We start from the raw sequence: 22,716 nt of genomic DNA on the forward strand, positions 1-22,716 counted from the left end.
TCTAAAGGAGGGAAACACACACCAGCATTGGTGTTGGGGGTGGGGGAGTCAATATCCAGAAAAGGCTCACTGGGGTGATGCGGAGGTGTTGTTGTTGGACTGGGTAGACAAAGTCGGAAGTCACATGACATTAAGTTATTGTTTAACAGGTTTATTGAAAGTCACAAGCTTTTGGAGCTTGATTTTGTTACCCTCCCATAACTGTTAAAGTTCACTTAAGAATGTAACTTTAAAAAAGTTCTGTGATTTACATATGAAAGAACTGAAACCAATATGGTCATTCTAAAAGATGAGACACTGAACAATCCGGGTCCTTTTCGAAATATAATTTCAGTTACATCACACTGTAAACTTTTGCTATAAATTCTGTCTTACGATCTTATACTCCACAACCACCTAATGAAGGAGCAACATTCCAAAAGCTCGTGCTTCCAAATAAACCTGTTGGATTATTACCTGGTGTTGTGATTTTTAACTTTGTACCTCCCACAACTCCTTTGCCATGACTTCTGACCTCTGCTGATTCCAGGTACAGGGTGACAATCTTATGGAGGAGAGATTGAGCAGATTGGACCTGTACTTGGAGATGTTTTCCCTTGTGGTAAAAGTCTAGAAGTAGAGGGCATAAATATGCTTCCCTTACTCTGAGATTAAGTCAGATGAAGGGGAATTTATTCTCAGAGGCTTGCAAATCTGTGAAATTCTTTACTAGAGGGCAATTGAGGCTGGGTCATTAACAATTTATAGGAGAAAGTGAGGCCTGCAGATGCTGGACGTCAGAGTGGAAGAGTGCGGTGCTGGAAAAACACAGCTGGTCAGGCAGCATCCAAGGAAAGATGAAGAGCTTATGCTCAAAATATCGACTCTCCCGTGCCTCAGATGCTGCCTAACTGGCTGTGCTTTTCCAGCACCACACTCTTCAACTCATTAACAATCTATCACAACCTTGAATGTACTTAATCACTAAAGGAGTCAAGGGTTGTAGAGAAAAGACAGGAAAGTAGAATGGAGGATGATCAGATCAGCCATTACCTCATTGAATGGCAGAGCAGACTCATTAGGCTGATCAGAGCTGAAAAATGCGTTGCTGGAAAAGCGCAGGTCAGGCAGCATCCAAGGAACAGGAGAATCTACGTTTCAGGCATAAGCCCTTCCAAAACGTCGATTCTCCTGTTCCCTGGATGCTGCCTGACCTGCTGCGCTTTTCCAGCAACACATTTTCAGTTCTGATCTCCAGCATCTGCAGTCCTCACTTTCTCCATTAGGCTGAACATCCTACTTGTGCTCGTCTTACGTCCCCCTCACCAACCCCACAGTCAATTTCCATGTTGACCATCCCGGTATTTACATCTGTAAAATTAATACGTAATACAAAAAAAAACAGAGGACCTTAGATTGCTTCCTGTAGAAAGCCACTGGAAACAGCCGTCCTGTCGCAAGAACACCCGTCAACAATTACCTGATTTCTTGTCATTGAGCCAAGATACTTAGTTAATATTATCATGTCGCATGGGATTTCATTGTTTTTGAAAAACATTCCACTTGATGAAGGAGCAGTGCTCCAAAAGGTAGTGCTTCCAAATAAACCTGTTGGACTACAACCAAGTGTTGTAATTTTTAACATTATCAAATGTCTTATCGAAATCCATGTAGATCATATCAACTCCACTGCTCTAATATATCATTTTCACTACGTCCTCACAAAATTCAATCAAGTTAATGAGACCTGATCTTTCCTTAACAAATCCACACTGATTATTTTTGATTAATCAGCACCTTGCTATGAGAAAACCTATGGCTCAAATTGATTCAAATAATTTTCTTGAGGTTAGACTGACCGGCTTATAATTGTTCAGTTTGTTTTCAAACCTGGGGGGCGAGGGCCAAAGTGGTAAAACATTCATAATGCTCTAATATTCCAGCATGGGTATACAGAGAGATTCAGAAAATGACTGACTGCAATTAGAACCCCTCCTACCCGGATTCAGAACGTGTTTGTTTGAGGTTGGATTAACTTACCAATCAATTCCTTGCATAGCCACTTGCTGTTCCCTTCTCTACTGAAAAGAAATCCTCAAACCTAAACCCTCTCACTTTAAACCCGAGTCATGTACCACAACACTGACAAACAAACACATGGCTAGACTTTAGTCTCAGTCAGAAAACAAAAAATCAATAACTTTATTCCATCCTTTACGCCTTTTCCTTACAATAAATCCCTCCCCCACCCAATTCTGATTCAGTCTGCATTTTCATTCCCTCAAACTGGCAGAGTTGAGCTGAATGTTGAATTTGGACTGTCCAGATATGGCAGAGATTTCGGGGCCCCTTGTTCCCCTGCCGAAAAACACCTGGCCTTGAACCCCCAGCTCAAGTTGGACACTCAGATCGTGAAACTCAGGCAGCAGCCCACTGCCTCAGTACACTGTTGTGGGAGTGTAACAAAATCATTCACTCACCTCTAAACAAAACAGTTCACCCTGGAAGTGCAGAGAATTTTGAAGGAGACCACACCTCCCCAACACCACCACCCCCTCCCCTCCCCGCCCTCATACAAACAGTATCCAAAACGGTATACTTGTTTTTGAGGGGAATAGCCACAGGGGATTCCTATACTCTCTGCCTACTTCCTAGCTCTCATTGTTTGGGAGTCTCAACACCCAGGCGTGTGGGGCATATCTGTCAGAGCACCTGGGTTTGCTAAGCCTCTGTTTATTCACTGAAGGCAGGCACAAGATCAAAGTGAGATTAAACCTCAGGGGTGAAGCAAGTTAACCTGAGAGTGAGCACAGTCCTCCTTTAGCTGGGTAGCTTTCACCTCTCCCTCCAGAGATAAACGAAACCTGGACCAACAGATTACTACACACATTTTAATTAAACATATTGGTAAGTGCTTAAAGCAATTTTTTTTATTAAAGGTACAGTTAGGATTTAATGAATTCAGCAACACCACATGTTCTGCATCCACAAAGGCCTCCTTTCTGTCTGCCCTCAAGTGGGAGAGAGATTGCCTGGGCTTTGGTGGGTGGAGGGAGGGAAGAGAAAGAGAGACAGACTATACAGGCGTCGGAAAGGGCTAGTGGGCATCTGGAAGGGCCGGGTGGCAGCAGTGCTATCAGGACATAGGGTGGACATTTACTGAGTCACAATCTGATGTCTAGGTTAGCTTTCCTATTCAGTACAACAGGAGATAGGTTTTGATTTCAAGCTGCTAGCTACTTCAGAAACCAAGGCTACAGAAAGTGAGCCCACCCATATCTGACAGGCAGATTCAGTGAACTTGGAATGGCACAAGACGGCAAAGCTTCAGGAGCTGCTCAGGGAGTCAAGTTCCCAACTCAGATTAGTGCAACTGCCATCGGTTATTACAAAGGCCTTCCCCACATCCTGCCATCTCACAGCTTTGCAGCACGACTTTTAGACCATGCCTACAGAGGAGGGTCTGAGGGACCAAACACTGCCAAGCTTGGTCAGACTCCATTCTCTTCCGCTGTCCAGTGTACTGAGTGAGAGAACATGGACCAAGTGTTGCAGCCTGTGCCAGGATGTGTTATAGGGAGGGCAGCTGGGTCAGTGGTTAGTTCCTTCAGTGCAGGAAAAATGGACAAACCAGGATAAAGTATTTGCATCGTCTTTGTGAACTGAATGCCAGTGGTTAATTCCAGAACAGTTAAAACAGAGTTTCACAGAAACTTCAATCTCCAAGACATTACACAGAGGAGAAAACTGCAAAAAAAAACACCTCCCCATTCAAAACACAGCAAAAATCAGCTGCAGTATACAACACTTCCAAACAAACCCAACAGACAAACTCCAGAAATCCAACAGTCGGAGCAAGTGGAAATGTGCACCCTCCTGGGGCACACCAAAGTGAGCAGGATTTTATCCTTTAAATAATTTACAAAAAAAGGGAGTGTCTAGATTTGTTCAGCTTCCTCCTGTTGGGAGGAGCCTTCCCTGGAGATAACTCCTTGGCCCGGGGATCAGCTCCTATCTGGACTCCAGTGCTGCATGCCTATGTCTCTGCGCTATTACCTCTATGTACTTGGCTCACCGTGGTCTTGCTCTGTGTTGACCAGTGAGAGACAGTCACTTGGCAGCTCATCACTGGTGCCACAGGGCGACCGAATGAGGAATAGCTGCAAGCACAGCCCTCAGCACAACGGCCCTCACTATCCTTACTAGTGATTGAAGAGCAAAACGTGGTTGAGATTTGAAAGGAGGTCTGGCCGATCCCAAACAGCTCCTGGCCACAAATGCTTTCATCAAGGCAAGGAGGTGCATCTCTCCAACACACCTCAACTTAGGATCAAGGGAGCTCTTGGTGACAGCAAAGACAAATCACAAATGGATGTCTACCTAGGGGAGGGCAGGGCAGCAGGCATGTGAATGCACCCCTGTCCTCCCATTTCCCTCTCACCCCATGTAGAAACACACTTCAGCAGGCTTGTGCAATCCAAGTGTAAGAGCCTTTGATCAGTGAGGTGGTTTCAGCGGGAACAAGCCACAGTGTGCCCCCACTCCTCACCAGTGAGTATTTCACACCCCTCTCTAACCCAGCAGCAATTGTATATACAACAAACAGACATTTGATTCCTTCACATGACACAGGGGCCAAGGTGCAGGTCAGTCGATCCAAACCCACCGACTGTCATTGGTCTCCACCTCAGCAGTGGACAGTTGGGGGTTCACACAGCCCTGCCAAACAGTGCACTGCACTTCATTCTCACAACTCCGTAGGAGGCAGGGAAGAGAACAGGAGTGAGTTTAGTACTCGAAAGAAATCTTAAAATCAGAATCCAAATAGAAACCATTTTTGCCCCAAACTGAAAATTCTGCAAGAAAAGAAAATCAAAATGGCAAATGGGGTGAGGAAAGGGGTGCTGGTGTCATAGCTGACTCAGTCAGAAACACAGCATGAGGGGTGCCAGTAGTGGTGACATCCCAGACAGTAGATGCTGCACACAGTCGCTCAGCCCCCCTGCTGGGCAGGTGGGGGGAATCACTGTCAGTGGTCACTATGTAATCTTCCCAGTCTGATTATACATCACAGCTCCCTGATCCCAGCTCTCCTTCCTGTACGGATTCTCCAACATGTATCGATACTTGTTAAGGTTTTGCAGCAGGTATTTGGGAGCATACATGTGTTCTTTGGGGTCTGCAGGAGGGTATTCTTGCTCAGTGCCATCAAACCAGCCACCCGTCTGGATTAATTCTCGAATGTAGCTCAGATCTCTTTTTTCTTGGTAATTCCCCCAGCGAGGGAAGTCTCCGTTCTGTGCAGACAGCAGCTTGTAGCGGATGCCTTCAGGTTTAAAGCACCAAGAACAGTGCCAGCCTGCAAAGTGAAGAGGACTACCTACCGCCCAGGGCACCAGGATGTGTCCCGTGCTGTTCTCATACAGCCGGAAGTTTGGCATCAGATAGTACTCCCTCCGCCGCAGTTTAATCCCATCTCCATTGTAAACCATGAACAGCATGGCCACAGTACAGCCCGATATCACTTCCAGGCTCCCTGGCTGCTTCCAGAAAAAGCCGTACAGTGACTTCCGCAGATGGAAGGCAAAGGGCTCGGTCCAACCATCAAAGAGTTTGAGGAACAGCACACCATCGTGAGCTGGGATTTCATCAGCGTCGTTGATGAGGAAGATATCATCATCCCGCAAGTTGATAATCCGGCTCATACCATTCTGGGTCAGGAAAGTCCGTAGGTAATCATCGGCGATCCAGCCATCCTGCCTCCCTCCGCTGGGGAAGTGGTCCAGGAAAACGTACAGGATCTTGTTTCCCATGTAACTGTATGTTCCATTCAGGAGCATCTCGATGAATTTTAAGGGCTTGGGCTCCCCAAAGGCAGTAAAGTTTGACTCACAGATAACGAAGACATCGACCACATCGCCCAGCTCGTGAAACCGGACGTCCAACAGATCAAACTCGTGGTTGATGTTAACGGCGTTGATCACTCTACGAGGCATTGGTCGTGGGCTCAGACGCTCTTTTGTTGGCAGATTGGAATACTGGACCATGGTTGGCACCCCACAATATGACCCATGCCATCCTGGGAGGCAAGGGCATCCCACCCACCTGCGCCTAGGCCTTCCACTGAAACCCTTGTTTGCCACCTTCTGCACCGACGGCTTGTCCATCACACTGCGGTCCCAGTCGACTGCACCCTCCACAGAGGGTGCTGCCATCTTGGTGCCCTGCTTAAAACAAATGGCTCCAGCCTTGGTTTGTATGAAGTACTTTGCCTCGTCATCCTTCAGCTCAAACAGGGCTCGGTGTAATGGTGGGCGGGCTCCGTTCTGAACTTTCACAGTGACCTGTAGCCCAGAGCCAGTATTTACATCCTCTGCTGCATTCTGCTTCCAGAAGAACTGCGAGTCGACAAAGATGGACCGGAGGGAAGGGCTGAAGGCAGACAGCTCATGGGAAAACGTGATGTAGGACAGGGCTTTGAGGAAGTGCATGAAGGAAATGAGACACAGTCCTGCCATACACAGAACCAGAACCAAACGGCGTCGGCGCATCTTCATCCTAAACCAGAGAGAAAACATCAGTCATTAAAAACCCTCCAAGAAACTGCCTTACTATAGCACCTTACACAAACAAACTACCTTTGAATGACAGGCACTCTTGGAATGTAGCTGACAAAATACACGCACTGTAAAGGTTCCAGATATTCTCTCTTTTGGAAGTAAAAACTAAAACGGAAGTCAGACTGCTATATAGCAGAATACCTGGGGAGTTTTGCAGCTTGGTAAAATCACATGGTACACATTTTTAGCTGTGAAAAACAAATGTTGCTTTTTGAAGTGTGGAATTGTTACTTTCAGACTGTGGCACAGAGTGTCTGAGTTAAGGAAATACTGCCAAACAGCCTCAAATTTGTAGCAAACTGCAGGTGCAAGACAGCCAGAGTCTCCAAAGTCAGCAACCTGATTAATCTCTCATTCTCTTTCAACCTTCCCTGTCTCTCCTCCTCCTGGCACAAATGAAAAGATTTAAAAAAGAAAATCTTAAAAAAGGTAGATTCACAACTCAACTATCAGTGAAGAATGACCAACACTGTACAGACAACAGCATGCCATCATTACTTAAATCAAAAGGAGCTGAGAGACAATTTAACTCTTCTCATCCACTCCTGCCAACATCTGCACTAGATCTTCCAAATTTTCTTCAGTCAATATTTTTTCACCCATTGTAATGGGTGTCAAGCTGTCTGTGATCCATCATAATCATGAAAGTTTGTATTTGAGGTAGAGGTTTCTAAAAAAAAAAGGTATATAGTTTAAGTCATCATTGATATGTACAGCACAGAAACAGGCCCTTCAGTCCAACTCATCTGTGCCGACCAGATATCCGAAACTGATCGAGTCCCATTTGCCAACATATGGCCCATATCCCTCTAAACCTTTCCTATATTCATATACCTATCCAGATGCCTTTTAATTGTTGTAATTGTCCTAGCCTCCACCACTTCCTCTGGCTGTTCATTCCATATACGCACCACCCTCTGCGTGAAAAAGTTACTCATTAGTCCCTTTTAAATCTTGCCTCTCACCATAAACCTATGCTCTATAGTTTTGGACTCCTCGACTCTGGGGAAAAGACCTGACTATTTACCCTCACCATGCCCACCATGATTTAATAAACCTCTACGAAAGGTCACAACTCAGTCTCTGAGGCGCTAAGGAAAAAAGACCAATCATACTCAGCCTCTCGCTATAGCTCAAACCCTCCAATTCCAGCAACATCCTTGGAATGTTTTTCTGAACCCTTTCAAGTTTGCCACCACCTTTCCAATAGCAGTACTTCTAACCTGGTCTGCCAACTCTCCAACAACTTGTCAAATGTTTTTCTGGGGTTTCACACTGTCCTCCTTGCAGTATACAATGCTTCCACATTTTATGTCTCCTGTAAACTCTGAAATTACCCTCTCCACACCAAAATTCTGATCATTAATATGTATCAGGAAAAGCAAGGGTCCCAATACTGCCCCCTGGTAGTTTAGTAATCCTCTCTTATCTCTGCCATTTATAAAAAAGTGTTAAAATGAATAGTTGTTTTCCGTTAAGGATGGAACGCAGTGTGCGCTGCTTTAGTTGGAGTCAGATATACACCACAGAAACAGACCCTTTGGTCCAACTCATCCATGCTGACCAGATACCCTAAATTAATCTTGTTCCATTTGCCAGCACTTGGCCCACATCCCTCTAAACCCTTCCTATTCATATACCCATCCAGATGCCTTTTAAATGTACCAGCCACCACCACTTCTGGCAGCTCATTCCATACACGCACCATCCTCTGTGTGAAAAGGTTACTCAAGGTTCCTTTTAACTCAGTGGTTAGCACTGCTGCCTCACAGTACCAGGGACCAGAGTTCAATTCCAGCCTCAGGCAACTGTCTGTGTGGAGTTTGCACATTCTTCCTGTGTCTGCGTGGGTTTCCTCCCACAGTCCAGAGATGCGCAGGTTAGGTGAATTGACCATGCTAAATTGCCCATAGTGTTCAAGGCTGAGAGAGTTAGGTGCACTAGTCTGGGGTAAGTATAGGGGAGGGTAATGGATCTGGGTGGGTTCCTCTTCAGAGGGTTGGTGTGGACTTGTTGGGCCAAATGGCCTGTTTGCTCCCTGTAGGGATTCTATGATTCAAAACCTACTTCCTCGAGTTTTGGACTTTCCCATCCCAGGGAAAAGACCTTGTCTATTTAGGTAAAAACAAGGACTGCAGATGCTGGAAACCAGAGTCTAGATCAGAGTGGTGCTATAAAAGCACAGCAGATCAGACAGCATCCAAGGAGCAGGAAAACCGACGTTTCGGGCAAAAGCCCTTCATCAGGAATAGAGGTAGGGTGCCTGCAGAGTGGAGCTTATCTATTTACCCTATCCATGCCTCTCATGATTTTATTAACTTCTAAGGTCAACCCTCAGCCTCTCTGATGCTCCAGGGAAAACAGCCCCAACCTATTCAGCCTCTCCCTGTAGGCCAAATCCTCCAACCCTGGTAACATTGTTGTAAATCTTTTCTGAAGATGGGAGCTGGGAGACCAGCTGGGAGACCAGAATTGCACACAGTATTCCAAAAGTGGCCTCACCAATATCCTGTACAACTGCAACATGACCTCCCAACTCCTACACTCAATGCACCGACCAATAAAAAACCATACTAAACATCATCTTCACTATCCTGTCTACCTGCGACTCCACTTTCAAGAGGCACTCTTGATCGAAACTTAATCTCCACATTGTACTAAACTACATGATTTCAGCGAGAGCTCCTTCATGCAATAAGTTGGATGAGGGAACAGGAGCAAAGATCAGATAAAGTTTAAAATTACAAGTGAAAGATTCAATAGGGAGAAACCGTTTCAAAGGAATTAATGGTCAGGAACCAGAGGATTCTGATTGAAGATAACTGGCAAAACAAAGAAGCTGGAAGCAGCATCACAGAAGTGTTCCAGCATCGCTGTCACCATGAATAATTTTGAACTTCAACATTATCTACTAGTGATCCCAGCTGGAATTCAAGTGGAGACTAGTTGATTGTAATGGCTATGGGGCAGTTTGGCCAAGCCCAGACCTACCCAATGGAGGGTTCGATGGGAACCTACCAAACAGCAAGCTCAAACACAAACACAAAGCCTCCACACCAAAAGACACACTAACATGAACCAGAAACTTAGCTCCACAACCCCACTCCTGAAGCCACTGTGAGAAGACAACGCCAATCCCGAGCTACACATCAGTCCGCATGTGAATGCGTCAAACAAACCAGTGCTGGAGTCTGCAGAGCTGAGCCAATGCAGACTCTCTAAGAACAAGCCAACTAGTCCCACTCATTGATCTTTTCATCAAACCAGGGTGGAACGGTGGCTCAGTGGTTAGCACTGTTGCTTCACAGCACCAGGGTCCCAGGTTCGATTCCAGCCTTGGGTGACTGTGTGGAGTTTGCACATTCTCCCTGTGTCTGCGTGGGTTTCCTCAGAGTGCTCTGGTTTCCTCCCAGAGTCCAAAGATGTGCAGGGCAGGTGAATTGGCCATGCTAAATTGCCCATAGTGTTAGGTGCATCATTCAGTGGGGAAATGGGTCTGGATGGGTTGCACTTCGGAGGGTCTGTGTGTACTGGTTGGGCTGAAGGGCCTGTTTCCACACTGTAGGGAATCTAATCAAAGAGTCACCAAGACGCCGTGTTAACACTGCTTTCTTGTTACAGATGCTGCTAGACTTGCTGAGTTCTGCTAGCAATTTGTGTTTTTTTTTCTCCTCACTCCCTGTACCTTGAATGTATTATTAAAGGATTTGTCATCATCATCCCAGCTGTGCTCTGGCAATGGGCAAACACACCAAATTACTAAAGCTGACTCTGTAAGATGAAAACTAAAAGACACCTTCATTTCATAGATAATCCAACTAGGGCTACATGTAAATCTAGGGAAGGAAAGAAAGCTTTTCTCCTAACTTTCATACTGTAATTCCAGAAATATGGATTGGATCGTATCAGCTTTGCAGGCTTCAGGAATAATCCCTGACACACTCACGCTTGGCTCATGTTTGGTGTCGTCCCCTCAGTTTTTGCTGGGGTATGGGCGTCGCTGGCTGGCTAGCATTTTTTACCTGTCCCTAATTGTCCTTGAAAAGGTGATGATGATGATAGTGGCCTCAGGAACAAGCACACAGAGATACAAATCCAGCCCACCCACAAATCTCCCACCTGTGCAGATACACCCACGTTCAGAGCCACTGTCCAGTGAAGCCTCCAGCAGCCCCCCCACCTAGGAGACATCAGGAGCAGGACCACTCACACTCACTTCAACATGGATGATAAGCAAACAATCTGATCTGCAGCTGAGGTATTTAAGGAGTAATGATGACTGCCAGTGTCTCTGGGGCTAGCAGCCAGAGATGAAGCACTCTTGTGGAACCTGGAGAATTTTTAAAAAGCAGGAAAATTAAAATTGCACGGCAAATCTCAATCAAAAACTTGCTCACCTTAGTTTAATTGTTGTTATATACATTTTGTGAAGTCTGATTTAAAAAAACCTCCCAGACAATAGATCAGGCTTCCCGTTTCATCCATTTAGAGAGTCATAGAGACGTACAGCATGGAAACAGACCCTTCGGTCCAACTTGGCCATACCGACCAGATATCCCAACCCAATCTAGTTCCACCTGCCAGCACCCGGCCCATATCCCTCCAAACCCTTCCTATTCATATATGCATCCAAATGTTGCAATTGTACCAGCCTCCACTTCCTCTGGCAGCTCATTCCATACCCATAACACCTTCTGAGTGAAAAGGTTACCCCTTGGGTCTCTTTTATATCTTTCCCCTCTCACCCTAAACCTATGCTCTCTTGCTCTGGACTCCCCGACCCCAGGGAAAAGACTGTGCCTCACCCCTCAGCCTCCGACGCTCCAGGGAAAACAGCCCCAGCCTGTTCAGCCGCTCCCTATAGCGCAGATCCTCCAACCCTGGCAACATCCTTTTAAATCTTTTCTGAACCCTTTCAAGTTTCACAACATCTTTCCAACAGGAAGGAGACCAGAAATGCATGCAATATTCCAACAGTAGCCTAACCAATGTCCTGTACAGCAGCAACATGACCTCCCAACTCCTGTACTCAATACTCTGACCACTCACTAGGACATTACCATTAAGTGTATAAGTCCTGCTAAGATTTGCTTTCCCAAAATGCAGCACCTCACATTTATCTGAATTAAATTCCATCTGCCAATTCTCAGCCCATTGGCCCATCTGGTTGGGCAGCTCCCTGGTGAATCCAACACCCTTAGCGAGGGGCGCCTGGGAGCTGACGTTACATCAATGCTAACACAGTAAGAACACTTTATAAATGTGTGTGGGTCATCCTTGTGCAGGAGCCATGCTAACCTTCTCTATATCATTCCAACTTTAGTATACGTGCTGCTGTAGCAAGCACAAGCTGATAGAACGGGAATGTTGCACTCAAAACATCTTCAAATGTTTAAATGCTTCAATACAGTACAACACAGCACAACAACAGGCCCCTCAGTCCACCAAGCATGCACAAAATCTCACCCTTATTTAGACACACTACTTATTGCCCGTGCATGATATCCATCCCTCTGTTTGTCTCCCTTTCACCTGTCTACGAAAATACACCCTAAATGTTGCTAATGTGCCTGCTTCCACCACCTCCACGGACAGTGCATACCAGGCATCCACCACCCTCTGAGCAACACTTTTCCTCACTTCCCTTAAACCTGTGCCCCCTTATTGTTGACCTTTCCATCCTGGGAAAAAGCCTCTCTGTGCCTTTCAGTTTTGTAGACTCTCTAGGTCACCCCTCAGTCTCTGTCTTGCCACTGAAAACAAAATCAGAGTTTATCCAACCTCTCCTCATAACTAAAGCCCTCCAGAGCAGTCAACATCCTGGTACTCCTTCTCTGCACCCTCTTCAAAACATCCACATTCTCCTGGTAGTGCAGCCACCAGAACTGCATGTAATAGTCCAAATGTGGCCTTACTGAAGTTTTGTACAACTGGTACATAACTTTCCAACTTTTATCCTCAATGCCCTGGCCAATGAAGGTATGCATTCTTGACCACCTTATCTACCTGTATTGCCACTTGCAGCGCTATGCGAACCTGCACATCCGGATCCTTGCACAACATGAGTTACTGATCTTCATTCTGAAGAGCACTCTAACACCGCTGCTCTGTCTTATACTGCCAAGGTAGTTTTGTAACCATCTAGCTAGCTCACCCCAGTTCCCATGAGACTCTATCTTCTGTATCAATCTGCCATGAGGTGCCTTATCAAATGCATTACTAAAGTGTATGTAGACCACATTCACTGCCCTCCCCTCAAATCATTCTTGTAACTCTTCAAAACAAAAGTCAATGAAGATGGCGAGACATGATCTTTCTGCACAAACTCATGCTGCCCATCACCAACAAGTCCATTTGCTTCCAAATAAGAATAAATCCTCCTAACTTTGCCAATAGCTTCCCCAACCACTGATATCAGGCTCACCAGTCTGTAATTACCTCGATTATCTCTGTTTCCTTTCCTAAACAAAGGAACAATCGGTCATGTTCTAGCCCTCTGAAATCTCACTGAAGCCAAAGGATACAAAGATATCTGTTCAGGCCCAGCTAATTTCTTCTTTGTCTCCCACAGTATCCTGGGAGAGATCCCATCTGGCCCTGGGAACTTGTTTATCTTGTATTTCAAGTTCCCCAACACTTTCTCCTTGATTATGTTGACCTGCCTGAGTATGTACACACCTTTCCCTAACCTCAATGTCCTACACATCACGCTCTTTGGTGAATTACCAAAGTAAAGTATTCTTTAAGGATCTTACCCAATCCCTCTGACTCCACATATAACCTCTCTCCTTTATCTCTGAGTGGACCTACTCTTTCCTTAGCTATCCCCTTGCTCCTAATACATGTATAAAATGTCTTGGGATTCTCCTTAAAACTACTAGCCAGGGACATTTCACAGTCCCTTTTAGCCCTCCTAACTTCTCATTTGAACTCTTTCCTACATTCTCTATATTCTTCAAGGATTTCATCTGTTTTTAGTTGTCTAGACCTTCAAAATGCTTCTTTTTTTTGACTAAGCTGATCATTTCTCCTGTCAAATAAAGGTTCCCGAATCCTGCCATTCCAGTCCTTCATTTTCACAGGAACGTGCCTGTCCTGCACTATAATCAACTGGTCCTTAAAAGACTTCCACGTCAAATGTGGCTTTACCTTCAAAATGCCACTCCCAATTCACATTCTCCAATTCTTGCCTAATTCTATTATAGTTGGCCTTCCCCCGATTTAACACCTTCATTTCAGGTCCACTTTTGGTGTTTCTCAATAAGTATATGAAAACATATGGAAAGATGGTCACTACTCCCAAAACTCTCCTGCATTGAAACTTCAATCACCTGGCCAGGCTCATTTCCCATACCAGGTCCAGTATGGCACCCTCCCTCATTGGACTATCCACATACTATTTTAAAAAAAAACTCTCCTGGACACATCTAACAAATTGCTCCCCACCCAAACCCCCAGCATGAAGGGAATCCCAGTCAACATGGGGAAAAGTTAAAAATCACACACCACAACCACCTTGTTATTTCACATCTTTCCAGAATCTGATGTATCCCTTCCTCGATCTCCCACTGGCAGCTGGGAGGTCCGTAGAAAAATCCCAGCATTGTGATTGCATCCTTCACATTCCTAAGCTCTACCTATAACGCCTCACTGCAAGATTCCCCAGCAAGTCCTCGCTTAACACAGCTGTGATATGCACAATAACCAGTAATGCAACTCTTCCCCACCTCTTTTGTTGCTTCCAATCTCGGCTGAAACATCAATACCTTGGAATGTTAAGCTGCCAATCCCGTCCTTCACTCATCTATGTCTCTGTGGTTGCAACATCATAATGTCAGGTGAGTCACCACAATAATAACTACCTCCAATGATGGCACATTTATGTATTTCACATTTTAAAGCTGAAGTCATATGTCCTTATTTTTTAAAGGAGAATCTTTCCTTGTCAGAAGCGGGTTCTTTACACAGAGTTGTGAGAGCATGGAATGCGTTGCCAGCAGCAGTTGTGGAAGCGAGGTCATTGGGGATATTTAAGAGACTGCTGGACATGCATATGGTCACGGAAATTTGAGGGTGCATACATGAGGATTAATGGTCGGCACAATATCATGGGCTGAAGGGCCTGTTCTGTGCTGTACTGTTCTATGTTCTATGAATTCCTTTAATGGTGCTCCAATCTGACCACTAGATGCTGATAAACTGTAATAAAATTCCTGTAAATGACTGATCTACATTAAGGTGGTTTCAAACCTAAAAGAACATGGTAAGATTACAAGATTACAGGGTCAGAGTTTTCTAATTTACAATCGGCTTGAAAACGAACTGGTTATAGCAGAACAAACTAGAATCATAGAATTCCTACAGTGTGGAAACAAACCATTCGGCCTGACAAATCTGCACCAACCCTCTGAAGAGTATCCCACTCAGACCTATTACTCTACATTTACCCCTGACTAATGCACCTAACCTACACATCCCTGAACGCTATAGACAATTCTAGCATGGCCAATTCAACTAACCTGCACATCTTTGGATTGTGGGAGCAAGCGGGAGCACCCGGCAGAAACCCACACAGACACAGTCATCTGAGGCTGGAATTAAACCTGGGTCCCTGGTGCTGTGAGGATGCAGTACTAACCACTGAGCCACTGTGCTGCCCTAAATATATTAATCACAGTAGTGTACTTTACGTGGTTTATATGGACTTCAGTAAGGCCTCTGACAACAACTCACATGGAATACTAGACCAAAATGCTAACACTCCACAGGATCCAAGGCAAGTTGGCAAACTGAACCCAAAATGGACTTCCCTTATTAGACCTCCAAAACTACATCATCTTGCTCTTATCAGGATTAAATTTCATCTGCAGTTACTCTGCTCAATTTACTAGCTGATCTACAGACTGTAACCTGAGACCATTCTCCGCACTATCAACAGCACCAATTTACATGGCATCTGCAAACGTATGAATTATACTTCAACATTCACATCAAGCTGCTAAATGTACACAACATCAGCAAGGGTCCCAGCATCAACCCTTGTAGTACCCTGCTGATCATAGGCTTCTAATCACAACCATCCACCAACCTTCATTAGCCAGGAAGTAGAATTTAGGAGTAAATTAATAAATAACATTGCTTAGGCCCCAGATGGAATAGTTCTGATCACCATACTATCAGAAGGACATGATCACACTGGATAGGGGGCAGAGGAGATTCACCAGGATGTTGCTGGTGCAGCATTGAAATGCAGAAGTGTCCTGTAAGTGGATCAGAGATGTTCCACTTGCTGAAAGCATAGAAGATCTTTCTCCAGAGGTATGTGTCGTAACATACCTGGGCAGGCTAACTGAAAATGTTTACAAATTATAAGATGCTCCCGATATCCAAGATAGACCTCACTGGATTTTTTTTTTATAAATAGAATACTGCCACAAATCCCTCCTGAGGCCATGTCACTCAGATCCCTATTAGATTCCACCCGGTCTCCACAGCTCTCTGTCAAAACCCAGAGAGAAGAAGAAGAAAAAAGAAACTTCTCATTGTATTTTCAATCTCTGCCTGATACACCTTATCCTTGAGGAATTAAAAAACAAAGAACCAGAGTGAGATCAAACAACAGAATGCTTGAGAATCTCAGTAGTCTAAGTATCCATGGAGATAGGAACAAAATTAACAGTGAATCTGAAATTACCATTGTTTTTAAAAAGCCGTGTCCCTTTATCCAAGTCTCTCCAACAAGAGGAGTATCTGTCCTGCATCTACCCTGTCGAAGTCCAATCAGCACCATAAACCATAAAAGGATCACCTTTCATCTTCAATGATGAAAGGTTGAACAGGCTCAACCTTTAAGGAATTGGATGACAATTTTAGACAGTGGATTTGGATTGGCACTGGCTTGGAGGGCCTCAGGGCCTGTTCCTGGGCTGTAAATTTTCTTTGTTCTTTTGTCACATAATAAGCCCATTATCTCAGGAGTGATAACAGCAGCACCAGAGCTTCCTAACAAAAGCCTGCAGCAAAACCCATATTGAGTAGCAGCTAAACCCTAACAGAAACCCCACCAAAAATTAATGAGGCTGAAGAAAGTGACAACAGTACCAAGCAGTGAACTCATTAGTATGTTGTGTTTGCCCACATGAAAGTTGCACTAAGAGTTACAGCTTCCTTTTAAAAGGACAGAATTTTCTACTCTACCTAAATTTCAGAAAAGAGATTTTTTTTTTGAAACAAAAGCTATGATATGCGTGCTCAGTCCCGTACGGCACTATGTCAGAAATCTTTGATTACTCCCAGCAGTCTGGATGACCACATCTGCAGGAAATGTCACTTGGCACTGCACTGTGTCTGCTAGGCAGAGTTACAAAGAGAAGGGCTAATGCCCTTCTCTTTGATTCCTGAAGAAGGGCTAATGCCAGAAACGTCGATTCTCCTGTTCCCTAGATGCTGCCTGACCTGCTGCGCTTTTCCAGCAACACATTTCCATCTCAGAGTTACAAAGAGAGCATGCTTTAAAGACGTGGTCACTTTGCAGTTAAAGGGACTGCAGTCAGGGAGAAAATAGGTGGAAGGTAAGCAAGCTGGTAATTGGGAAAGCCCAAGAGAGCATCTCATTTAGGAACAGAGACTGGAAGGTTTGAATTTAAAGTAGTGGCTGAATAGGCTGGGTTTTTTCCCTGGTGTGTATGAGGCTGAGGTTTATAAAATTATGCAGGCATAGATAGGGTGAATAGCCAAGACCTTTTCCCAAGGGTATAGGAGCTCAAAACTAGAGGTTTTAGGTGAGGAGAAAAGGGACCCAAGGGACAATCTTTTCACAAAATAGGCAGTGAATGTACAGAATGAGCTGCCAGAGGAAGTGGTAGAGGAGAGTACAATTATAACATTTAAAAAACATTTGGACAAGTACACAGATAGAAATGTTTAGAGAAACATGGGCCAAACATAGGCAAACGGGACTAGTTCAGTTTAGGAAACCTGGTCGGAATGGACAAGTTAGGCCATACTAAGGGCTTACACCCGCAACGTCGATTCTCCTGCTCCTCAGATGCTGCCTGACCAGCTGTACTTTTCCAGCACCATATTCTCAACTCTGTACACCTCCATGACTCTGAAAACATCTTTTGAAAACAGGAGAGCTACAGTTTCTCTAGAGAATGGAGATAGCCCCACTTCCTCATCTTTGAGGGGGTTGGGGAACACAGAGACACACAGGCAGACAGAGACATTGAGAATAGAAATGAATAGTAAATACAGCAGTAAGCAGGGAAAGGACAGACATTTCTCTGATTACAGACATGACCCTGGGTTGATGTGTTGGAGCCTGAGGCCAGAGTGAATGATGGCACTCTACAGCTGCAGGGCATACCCAATGTCAAACAAGCAAACAGTCAGGAGGTGTAGAACAAAACTTTAGGGAGTGAGGTTGCAGATTGAAAAGCTGGGTAAAAAGGTTGTAATCTCTGGACAGTAAATGTGGAGTAGGCCAATACAGCAGATGAATGCGTAACTGAAGAGTTGGAGTGGAATAGGAGTGAAGGCTTTAAATTCCTGGAGCACAGGTTCCGCTTCTGTTCAGGTCTCACTGTCCCAAGTCCAAAGGGTTGCAATGGAACCAGAAAGGGTGCATAGCATGCAAGAGCTGGTGACAGTATCAGGTAATTAATATGTTGGGAAATGGGATACAAAGAGAGGTACGATGACTAGTACAATAGTTGGCAATGCACAGATAAATGTAGATGAAAACAAAACTCAGTTGGGCCAGCAGTGTATATTATCAAGTTCAAGCATATGGGAGCTTGGCAAAGTTGGATGGAATTTATTTTAATGCAAGGAATACTGAGAGTATTGCAAAAGGGAGACACGCAGAGACAGATTTAAATAAGACAAGACAGGATCCGACCAAAGTGAACTGGGAGGAGGTACCTGCGGGAAAAAAACTGAGTGGACATCTTTCAAAATAGAATCAGAGTGCAGAGCAGGTTTGCAAAGGTAAAGGCTGGGACCAAAAATTCCAGAGAACCTTCAATATTGAGGAATGTACAGGATTAGATAAAGGAAAATTTAAAAAAGAGAAACTTAAAAGTAGATACCAAGGCCTTCAAAACCCAGAAGCCCTTGAGGCATACTGAAATTGCAAGGGGTTGCTTTACAACTTGGGAAAGCAAACAGAGGTCATGAGAAAACATTAGCAGGTACAGAGCAAAATTCATAGGGCAGCTTGTTAGGAAGGAGTAAGAGGATAAGCCGAGAAAAAATGGGGCCCATGCAAGACAGCACAGCCCATCGGGTCCTTTGGCTAACCACATCCATACTGATCACAATGCCAATCTCAACTAATCCCCCCTGCCTGTTCATGAGTCTGTCTAAACACCTCTTAAACATTGCTATCATATCTGCTTCTACCAACTCTCCGGGCAATGCATTCTAGGCCACCTATCAACCTGTCAATCTCCGTTAAACTTGCCACTCACACAAACCTGCACCCCCTTAAATGTGTGACATTTTCGACCTGGGGAAAAAAAATGCTCCATGCATCCACCCTATCAGTTTTATATACTTCCATCACAAGATTGTCCCTCAGCCCTCCAACACTCTTGGATAAACTTGGTTTGTTTTTCCAAACTGTCCACTCCAATCAGGCCACATCCTGGTAAATCTCTTTTGCAACCTCTCCAAAGCCTCCATATCCTTCCACACTGTGGTGACCAGAACTGCACACAATACTCCAAATCTGGCCTAACTAAAATCTTAGTAAGCATGACATTATCAGAGGAGATCACATCTGACAGGTTTGATTGAATTTTGAGAGATGGTGACTAGTTTGGTGTATGGGTAGAGTGCAGTGGATGTAATTTTTTTTATGATTAGATTACTTACAACGTGGAAACAGGCCCTTTGGCCCAACAAGTCCACACCGACCCACCAAAGCGCAACCCACCCAGACCCATTCCCCTACATTTACCCATTCATCTAACACTATGGGCAACTTAGCATGGCCAATTCACCTAACTTGCACATTTTTGGACTGTGAGAAGAAACCGGAGCACCCAGAGGAAACCCACGCAGACATGGGGAGAATGTGCAAACTCCACACCGAGTGTCGTTTGAAGTGGGAATTGAACCCGGGTCTCTGGCGCTGTGAGGCAGTAGTGCTAACCAGTGTACCACTGCGCCGCCCAATCTACCTGGATCTTGGCAGGACTGCTGACAAGGTCTTGCATCGGATATTGCTGAAGACAGTCCAACATTGGCTTAGTGGCTGATAGAGTGTGATGGTTGAAGGTTATTTTTGAGCCAAATGGCCTCTTTCTGCATCTTAACAATTCTGATTTTGTGACATAGTTAGCCAGTCACAGCAAGGAACATGGACTATGTAGTGAAATAGTTATAAACCTCATCCCTACCTGGCATTCACCCCTGCCAAGGCATTGGCTCACGCCATCCTCAGGGTCCTTGCTCTCTTACATTTCCAGGGTGCTCCCCTGTCACTGCCTCATGGATTCTGCCACTTCCCTGCTCCACCTCCCAACCAAACACCTCAAATGGTCAGTTAGATCCAGTCGATCACAGATGAAAGGAGAGTTCCCCATCTTGGGCTAATTGGAGAAATTTCTTTCCAATTGCCATCTCCCACAAGTAGTCTCTCCTCAAAATAACCAAAGCAGGTGAGCACCAAAGCCGATGGAAAGAGGTCACTAAGCCATCACACTTGTGCCATCTTCATCCTGACAGAGCTTTTGATTCAATCCTTACCAGACAGACATTGCCCAATTCTTTCCTTCTCCAAGTATTTATCCACCTTTGAGCTGTTTTGTACCTGCTTCCCTCCCTCCAAGATCATGACATCACGCTACATCATAATGTTCCTTCACTTCATCACATTCAGCCCGAGCCCTCTCATTATCAGCCACAGGGAAACCTTTCCTGCACTATGGAGCTTTTCAGGTGTCTCCACCATGTTTATAACATTAATTATCTGGACCATTCTAATAAATCTTTACATCGGCATGGTAGGGATTAAAAAAAATCTATTCAAACCCTGATCATTCTTCCTGGGCAGCAGAAATTAAAATGAGACAAACCAGCGAGATCCTTGGGTGGGCTGGGGGCATTGATGAGCAGGGAGATTTCAAGTGAAAAGAAGCTAGGGTCAGGCCTCCCCGATTTTGGAGGCCCTAAATAAATCCATACTTTTCTGCCCATCTACAGACCTAAGGAAGGAGCAGTGGAGGGGCTCCAAAAGCCTGCAGTCTCAAACAAACCTGTTGGACTATAACCCTGGTGTCGTGTGGTTTATGATTTTGTCCACCCTAGTCCAACACCGGCACCACCACACCATGCCCACAGACTAAAATTCCAAAGATGTGTCACATTCAATATTTCACAAAGGATTTAAATTTAAGAATTGTGGAAAAAAATGATTTTAAATTTTTCTAAAACTAGTAGGAATGTTTCTTTCAAAAAAGGTCACGATGGAAATTTTTGATATAACGAGACTTCTGATAATCACATGACTGATAAAAACTGCTAGCTTTACTATAGACCCATGCTGGGGCTATTTGAGACTAGTTGGAGTGTGTTTTGGTATCTAGGGATTAGTTGAGAGTCAAGGGGCCAGCCATGAAAGGCTGCCCAGTTGATCTCTCCTGTTTCCAAAAAAGTAAGGCCTAGAATTTATGAGGTGGTAGGGTGGCTCACTGGTTATCACTGTTGCTTCACCGCACCAGGGACCCGGGTTCAATACTATTCTCAGGTAACTGTGTGAAGGTTGCACATTCTCCCAGTGTCTGTGTGGGTTTCCTCTGGATGCTCCAGTTTCCTCCCATAATCCAAAGATGCGTGGGCTAGGTGGACTGACCATGCTAAATTGCCCATCATGTCCAGGGATATATAGGTTAGGTAGATTAGCAATGAGAAATGTAAGATTACAGGAGGAGTGTGGGTGGGATGCTCTTCAAAGGGCCAGTGTGGACTCAGTGGACTAAATGGCCTGCTTCCATACTGTAGGGATTCTCTAATTCTTGTTCAAGCTGAAACTTCTGTTCTTCTGAAAGATTTGACCTTTATTATATTCCCTGAGCAGGCTGTGCCTGCAAAGCTGCCAGAGACCATTATGTGATTAGTGACTTGACCACATGCTGCAGAACATTAGTGACAGACTTCAGGACAATCCACATTTTATCTTTTGCCTTCTAGAATAACCTGTTGGCTTTTTGAAAAAATAAACACTTTAGCCAATCTTTGCAGATAAATCAGAGTAGAGGTGCTCATTTACATGTATGGTTTGTGGATATTTAGAGGGATAAACACTTATGCTATATTACTAACTGTATGTAAACTGAATATTGTTTATTCATTGAACAAGTTTACTTTGATGATAAACCTACAATTGTGTTGATCAAGAAATCAGGTCGGTATGGACATGTGCTGCCTGCAAATACAGGGATTCTTGAAGGGTAACATCAAACCTGACAATAGGTGTGAATTCAGTCAGTCAGTCAGTCAGTCTAGTGATGACAACCAGGGTAATTAACAACCTTCAATATTAGGAGATACTGCACCTCTACTCCCCAGCCCATACCCAACTCTCAGATGCAGAAATAATCCTGTCCAAGCTCTACCCCTGACACTAACCCAAATGTGCCACCCAGCCCTGTGTGACTCCAGTCCCACTGGAGTTGCCAACCCTACAGGACTGGCCAGGGTTTCTAAGTGTTGAAGGTCACCTCCATCGTACTGCTGAGTAACTCAAGGGAAACAAAATATCACAGGTATATTATCAAAAAAATACAAATACAAAATTCGCAGCTGGCAAGCTTTAGAGCCACTCCTTCCTAGCAGGAGGAAGCTGCAGCCACCCATATGCATGGCTGACTCAGCTGTGAGCAGGACGACAGGTTTCCAAGGTCAATGCCTCTTTCAGGCAACGACTGTATCACCACCTCTACCTAGGATTCTGAATAGCATTCTGTTAAAGACTCACCAGTTTGAAATAGTTTCAGAATCTTTGGCTCATTTTATTTTCAAACAGCAACAAATATCTACTCTTGACAAAATTAACTTTCCAAAGTGAGTGAACAGATTAAAAAAGCACAGTCAGAAGGTAACCAGTAGT

The 22,716-nt window shown here is 44.6% G+C and overlaps 1 protein-coding gene and 1 non-coding gene across 7 annotated transcripts in view; both read right to left on the bottom strand.

Moving 5' to 3' along the window:
• Positions 1 to 2,856: 2,856 nt before the first annotated feature.
• The window catches only part of LOC122542342 (beta-1,4-mannosyl-glycoprotein 4-beta-N-acetylglucosaminyltransferase-like), a 59,194-nt gene continuing 39,334 nt past the window's right edge, over positions 2,857 to 22,716 (bottom strand). For 5 of the 6 annotated variants that reach the window (XM_043680015.1, XM_043680012.1, XM_043680016.1 and 2 more), the window contains one exon: positions 2,857 to 6,537. In XM_043680015.1, coding sequence (XP_043535950.1) covers positions 5,019 to 6,536 — 1,518 coding nt within the window. In that variant the 5' untranslated portion in view covers position 6,537 and the 3' untranslated portion in view covers positions 2,857 to 5,018. Of the gene's footprint in view, positions 6,538 to 10,815; positions 10,891 to 22,716 lie in introns of those variants that run through there. The other variant, XM_043680017.1, reaches the window with a different exon arrangement.
• LOC122542383 lies at positions 11,838 to 11,946 on the bottom strand. Its single transcript, XR_006309794.1, has one exon. It is a non-coding gene; the product is annotated as a U6 spliceosomal RNA (small nuclear RNA).

The sequence above is a fragment of the Chiloscyllium plagiosum genome, chromosome 39 (assembly GCF_004010195.1).
Source record: "Chiloscyllium plagiosum isolate BGI_BamShark_2017 chromosome 39, ASM401019v2, whole genome shotgun sequence".
Lineage (NCBI taxonomy): Eukaryota > Metazoa > Chordata > Chondrichthyes > Orectolobiformes > Hemiscylliidae > Chiloscyllium > Chiloscyllium plagiosum.